The sequence below is a fragment of the Mya arenaria genome, chromosome 10 (genome assembly GCF_026914265.1).
Source record: "Mya arenaria isolate MELC-2E11 chromosome 10, ASM2691426v1".
Classification (NCBI taxonomy): domain Eukaryota; kingdom Metazoa; phylum Mollusca; class Bivalvia; order Myida; family Myidae; genus Mya; species Mya arenaria.
In genome coordinates, this window is record NC_069131.1 from 62,558,326 (window position 1) to 62,565,473 (window position 7,148).

The following is a 7,148-nucleotide window of genomic DNA, read 5'->3' on the forward strand; positions in this document are numbered from 1 at the left end:
TAAGGATGTTAAGAGTGTAAAAGAAATTTACCGCTCCGTCAATGATGACAATTCAGAGCATTTGCAGGACGTCAGTGACGTTGAAACCAATACAAATGAGGAAGTTCAGCCAAGTAACATCTATAACCCTGTTACAGAACCTATTTCGTCAGACGAGGACGCTTTATTCCAAGTTATAGACTCGTACATTGCGAACGATGTCAATGAATCGGATTTAACCTTTGATATTGGGGATATGATAGGAGATTGGACATTTTCCGCTATCCCGATCAGTAACGAAATAACGGTTGATAACGTACCTTCCAATGATGTTACAACAGACACTGTGTGTACCACATTCGACACACAACCGTATGCCAGTTTAGACGCCAACGCTCAAAGAAACGCCGAAACCGAACAAGCGTCTACGACGAACCCGCCTGTATGTGATTATGCGATGTCGGAGCCGCAAACAGACGACAATGAATCGAAATCGCCTCTATGCGATTACTCGACAACGGAAGCACTACCAGACAGCGTTCGTACACCAAACACACCAACGCATGAATTTGGTGTATCGGGGTCGCCTTCTAATGATTTGGGATCGTGGACACCACAAGACCTCGGTGATACTTTAGGCTCGCCGAACAACGGCGTCACCCAACCAGAATCATCAGAAAGGATCTTCAACGTGGCGTCGCCTTCACGTGTAACTGCGGACACGCCAACGCATATCTCGGCAAGATCGCCTGCGTGTGACGAGGAACCCATCTCTGATGAAGAGTCCGAAAACTCGATGGACGATATCATTTATATCTCTAGTGCGGACGAATTGGAGAGTGACACGATAACGGTGTCGTGTATAAACGTAACACTGTCACGAACAGATAGAGTGCGCGATGGACAAATCATACGGACAAATAGATCTTCTTCGATAAGTCTGCTTAACGTTGACGAGGATTCTGTTAACATTAATCTTCCTGATATTTTTGCATATGTACACCGTGAATTTACAGACTATGCAAATTATTATCATGATTTTATGGCATAAACTGTGGCATAAACTGTTAAACTTGATTTGAGTAGAATTTAAAGTAAAATTCTAAATACGTATTCCAAAACATATCGAGCAATTTTTGTCCTTTTTGTTATTGGTATGTTTGAATTAATATCCTCGCCGACGTACACTAGGGGTCTAGAATTAATAACTGCTTCGATTTCTTTAATGATCGTTTGCATTTGAATTATTGTTAAAACCCGTCTACCAAGAGATTTTCTTAAGCATCTTTTTACCAAACCTACTAATCTTTCGTAGAACCCTCCGGCCCACGGCGATAGTTCAACGATAAAATGCCAGTTAATATGTTTATTTGAAACATAATTCATGATGTCTTTATCGTTCGGTAATTTGCACCACACACGGTCAAGTACTGTATTCGCTGTTCGAAACTGCATGGCATTATCACTAATAACTTCTCTTGGGGTACCTCTTTGTGCAATGAATCTTCTCAAGCACATTAGAAATTCAGATGTTGAACAGTCACATACTAATTCTAGATGTATTGCACGAGTAACTAGGCACGTGAATAAGCACACCCACACTTTTCTTATCACAAGCATTATCTTTAACCAATAACGGTCCTAAATAGTCCAGTCCAATTTTCGAAAATGGTTTTGATTCAGTTACTCTTTTTGTAGGATAAGCACTCATAGGGGGTAACTTATACGGACCACATTCAAACCGTCGACAAACCCGGCACGACTGCAAAACTTGCTTTACTGCAGCGCGTCCATGCGGAATCCAAAATCGATTTCGAACAGCTGCAAGGGTTTGAGATACACCACTGTGAACATTCTCTTTGTGTATTTTGTCAATCACTAATTCTGTGAATCGATCTCCTTTAGGGAGAAGTATTGGAAGTCTCGCATTTTCACACAAGTTTACATTCATCAATCGACCTTTGCAGCGAAGCAGACCTTTCTCATCAATGAACACACCAAGTTGACTTCTAAAGTTGTTGTGTGTATTAGCAGCAATAGCCTCAAATACATCTTTGTAATAGTTATGTTGAATGTGTGCTATCCAAAGATATTCAGCGTTATGTATTTCACTTGTAGCGAGATGTCCATTTACTTGCTTCCCTTTTAGACGATCGATGAATCGAAGTGCTAGTGCAGTGACCCTGAGAAGTCTTGTTATCGATGAAAACCTTAATAAATCAATCTTTAAGGGACCTTCAAAGGTGCTTGGCAATGAATTTGCATTATCCTTATGAATGTCATGTGTCATCATTATATTTTCAACAGAATCATGTTCACTGTGTTCTATTCCAAAATCAAGGTCAGGGTCGTATACAGGCCAATGTTCTTCGATAAGCCATCTTGGACCGAACCACCAGAGCGTTTCAGCTTGCAAATTTTCAACGGTAATACCTCGTGTAGCTATGTCTGCAGGATTTTCAGCAGTCGGCACATATCGGAACCGAACATCAGTGCTTTCTCTTATTTCCTTGACTCTATTCTTCACGAATACAGGTAGTTCCTTAGTACTCTTGAGCCAATACAAAACACACTTTGAATCTGTCCAAAGATACGTTTCATACACACTTATATGTAATTGTTCCTTTACAAATTTTAGACATCGGATCCCAATAAGGACTGCCATCAACTCAAGTTTTGGGATAGACATTTGTTTGATTGGAGCTAATCTTGTTTTAGCAAATGTCAATTGTGTAACGACCTTCGATTGATTGTTCTGATATAAGTAGATAACGATTGCATAAGCCTTTTCTGAAGCGTCACAAAAGCAAAGTAGCTTATGCACAACTGATGACGTTGACTGAAATCCAGCATATCTTGGAACGTGAATGTTCTGGCTGTTGCTCAAGTTGTTTTCAATGTTATTCCAATTATCTAGGTCATTTAGTGCAAGAGAGTCATCCCAAAGCATTTGCTTCCGCCACATGTTTTGCATGAAGAGCTTTGCTGTAAGTACTACGGGACTTACTAAACCAAGCGGATCAAACACTGAAGCTAATTTTTGAAGAACGTTTCGTTTTGTCGTACACTGGTTTCTTTCAAATGACACTGGTCTCAATGATAATGTATCCGTATGAACATTCCAGACGTGGCCAAGGATGTTAACGTTTTCTGTCTTAGCCTTGTCTTCTGGGGCAAATATGTCGGTCACTTCCATTGAATTTGAAACCCATTCTCTCAAATTCATAGCACCGTCTTTAAATATTGACTTTGCTGTGGTATATACATATTTACCCTCCTCTGCGTTTTCAGTGCCGGTAATTAGGTTATCTACATAGATATCATGTTTAATTTTGTTACCAATACCACTGTGATATGAATCCAGGTGTGTTTCAATTGTTGCACCCAACAAGAAAGGACTTGATATCACCCCAAATGGAACACGTTTGAATCTGTATGTTTGAATATTATGTTGATCTGTCGAAGGGTTGGTGATATCTTTTAACCAAAAGAATCTCGTGACGTCACGCTGATCGTCTTGAAGACCAATCTGTAGAAAGGCTTTCTCAATATCTGATACAAGAGCTACTCGGTGTAATCGAAATCTCATCAGAATACCGCACATGTTATTTAACATAACTGGCCCTCTGTATAGGCATTCGTTTAAACTCTTATTGTCCTTTTTAGTCTTTGCAGACGCGTCATACACCACTCTGACCTTGGTTGTGGATTTTTGTGGAGTTATGACGGCATGATGTGGTATGTAATGTGTCCTGGAATTGGACTCGTCTGTATTCACCCTTTCAATTATTCCATTATTTAGCTGGTCTTTGATAACACCGTCATACTTCTGTAGTAACTGTGGGTTGCTCTTTAACCTTTTGACAGTCGATTTCAGTCGACCTATTGCTAATTCTTTGTTTGTTGGTAACTCGTAATCGTCTTCCTTCCATGGCCAACAAACGTGGTATCTATTGTCTTCAAATTGGACTGTTTCTTTAAATTTATCTAAAGCTATCATATCATCATTCCGAGTGTCCTTGTCAATTATTCCAATGGATTCGACATTCCAGAAGTCTTCGAGGTCGGGTTTTTGAACAGGTGTATCAACTGAGAACATACTTTGATAAGTTATACTCGAACCTTGATTGAATATCAACATACTGTGTTCTTCCATTTCGTCCACATCATCTGAACGTCCACTCAAAATCCAACCGAGTTTAGAGGACAGTAAGTAAAGACCAGGTTGAACACTTAACTTTTCATTTTGAATAAAATCGAGATAGTAGTCGTTTCCAATTAAAACGTCAATTGGCGATGATTCATATCTTGTAGGTAATTCGTCTGCTAATTCATCAATTGCGACTCGTTCACGCACAATTTCCAGGGTATTGCTCTTAATTGGTTTTCTATGGAGTGCACCACTGATAAATGGTACAATATTTACAGTTATTGGTAGTTCAGAGGAACACTTTAATTTTACACCCACTTGAGTGTTTTTAGTTTTCACGTTCTTCACTCGTTCACTTCCAAACGTCACAATTTGAATTGTTTCTTCACCACACGAGTTCAAATGAAGAGTTTTTGCTAATGACTCTGTAATATAGCTTCTATGTGACCCTGAATCAAATAACAATCGAACACGAACCGCTTCGTTTGATTCGAGGTTGATAATTTCTGTTGAAGCAGTTTGCATCAAAACACATTCATGAGTACACAACAAACTCGGTTCCTTTTCATTGCTTTCTGTATTTTCTGCCGCTGATTCTGGAATTTCATTCACAACCGTGGCAATGTCCTTTTTGTACGGAAACCTTTTCGGACATAGGCTTCTCTATGGTGAAGATTCATTTCACCACAATATACACAAAGTCGTTTACTACGACATTCTTGTATTGTATGTCCATCTTTTAGGCATTTAAAACAACTGCCTTTAATTCGATATTTTCGTTCGTTTATCGTGCTGAAGTTAGTACACTCGTCACTCCAATGAGTTCCGGAACAGTACCGACATTTTCTGGCAATTTGCTCAGGTCTTCCTTTTGTTTTAGTACCATTTGAGCCTGCCGTCAATACTTGTGTAGACAAGTGCGTCCTTTTGTTAACTTGTTTGTTTTTAGACATTTGTAATTTCATCTGATCATGTTGGTCCTTTTCCTCTGTAAGCCTTGAAATTTTTGTTGCTCTCTCACGTGCTGTAACGTAAGTTTCTATTCGTTCTTTGAGAGAACCAATAGTCCACTTTTGCACACCATTTTGTAGTTCTATTTGTAGAAGAACATCTTCAGGTAATTTTGATTTCACAATTGATACAAAGACATCCTGGTTTATGTTTTGGTTCAACATCTCAAGACAACGAAGATGACGCTCAATATTGTCCAGAAACTCTCTTAAGCTACTGACCTTGTTCGTTGCAGGTGACAAGTTCACAAGTTTATGGTAGTGCTGATCAACGATTTCTTGAGGGTTTCCAAATCTTTTTCTTAAAATATCAACTGCGATGTTGTAGTTAGCACTAGATAAGGCTAATCCAGCAACTGCACTCTTGGCTGCACCAATTAACTTAGACTTGAGATAATTGAACTTCTCTACATTCGAAAGCATCATATTTGCATGTACTGATGTCTGAAATGAGTCCCAAAATTCAGTCCAGCGTGTTTTATCACCATTAAAAGATGGTAGATCTATTCGTGGCAACTTGACCGATGTAGATAATTCCTTTTTACCTTTTTCGTTTGCTTCACTTTGCTGCATTTGCAACGACACTAATTGTTCAACAACGTTTTGTAGATGACTTGTTTCTGACGCCTCATGTGAAGCTTCCACTTTTATTTTAAGACTTTTTTGACACAACAATTTTTCTTTGTGTTGTTTTAAATCCAGACAGATGTCAGCGGCTTTTTCACACACGCTGCAATCTTCATTGATAATTTCTTCGATCGATTCTTCATCTGCCTCCGTCATACATGACACTAGTTTTTCACTTTGCGCTTCTACCTTTTCACCATAGAGCTTCAGTTTTTCTATACACTTTGAAGTCGAGAAAACTTAGTCTTCAATGGTTTCTTCATCATCTTCAATTTGTTCTTGATGCAGAATTTGAAGTGCGGTTTCCAGTTCCTTCTCCAAAATGTTCCGGAATCTTGTCCTAACACCTTTTACGTAGGATAGATTCGCCATCTTTTTCCTGGATTTCTTTTATTTCCAAGAAGAAACACTTTAAATCCGAATCAGTTAATCCGAATTTATTTTTATATTGAATCCATATTCCAAGTTCTTGTTCGTATTCGTATCCGGTTCGCGGGACCAAACATTCTCAAATGTATGATCGCACATTTGCGACAGTTATGTTGGCTTTGATATTATAAAAACAATACGTTTATGTTATCCACCTGATATTTGATTTAGAGTAAACACAATCAAGTATGTATTAGGATAATAATTAACGGGCACTGAATTTAAGTGTCAACGTCCAAGCCATTTTTTCTGTTTGGTTTCGCCTGAGGCTTATTAAGCAAAATTACTCTTGTTTAATCCGTTGTCAATGTAAAGTTGGTTATACCCCTTCAATAAAATAAGAAAACTATTTTAAAAAGTATATTGTAAGATGTTGTGGATTAGCACGCCATTGTTTATATCGTCTTTTACAAACATTCTATAAATTTAATTGAAAAGAAATCGGCCATGGGTCAGATTAAATCAGCCGCTTTCAAAAGTCATTAGGACAAAACCTTTTGGAAATTAAATTGGTTTCCTCCTTTGAAATTCTCTGCAGAGAGGCCTCGTGTGTTTTTTGCTAGTGCAGCTGTATTTATTAGTCTATAATTTGTTCCATGATTTAATTCCACATAAATTTGTTTCATTTTATCGGAATTTATTGTTTTATTAATAAAACCAGTTAAGTAAAAGACACAATTCAGCTTATTTTTACTATAATTTTAAGAATATCATTATACAAATCTACCCAAAATGCTACCGGACTCAATCTCTGTAAGACTTGGAATTAAAACAACATAAAATGTGAGTACGGGGTGGCATTTTACTACCTCCACGCGACACTCACAATACTGCTGTGAATATTAAAGATGTACTCTTATTCACAAATAAGATTTACCACATTTAAAAAATATTGTTTTAATATTCCCAAAAGGATGAATAAATGTCGATAACAATGGTTCTTAATAAGGATA

General features: G+C 37.9%; 1 protein-coding gene across 1 annotated transcript; it reads right to left on the minus strand.

Annotated features, from left to right (window-relative positions):
- Window positions 1-1,519: 1,519 nt before the first annotated feature.
- LOC128204895 (uncharacterized) lies at window positions 1,520-5,565 on the minus strand. The gene is made up of 2 exons (XM_052906297.1): window positions 5,035-5,565; window positions 1,520-4,792 (listed from the first exon to the last, which is right to left on the minus strand). The coding sequence occupies exons 1-2, from the start codon at window positions 5,563-5,565 to the stop codon at window positions 1,520-1,522; spliced, it is 3,804 nt and encodes a 1,267-aa protein (XP_052762257.1).
- Between the last annotated feature and the right edge of the window lie 1,583 nt (window positions 5,566-7,148).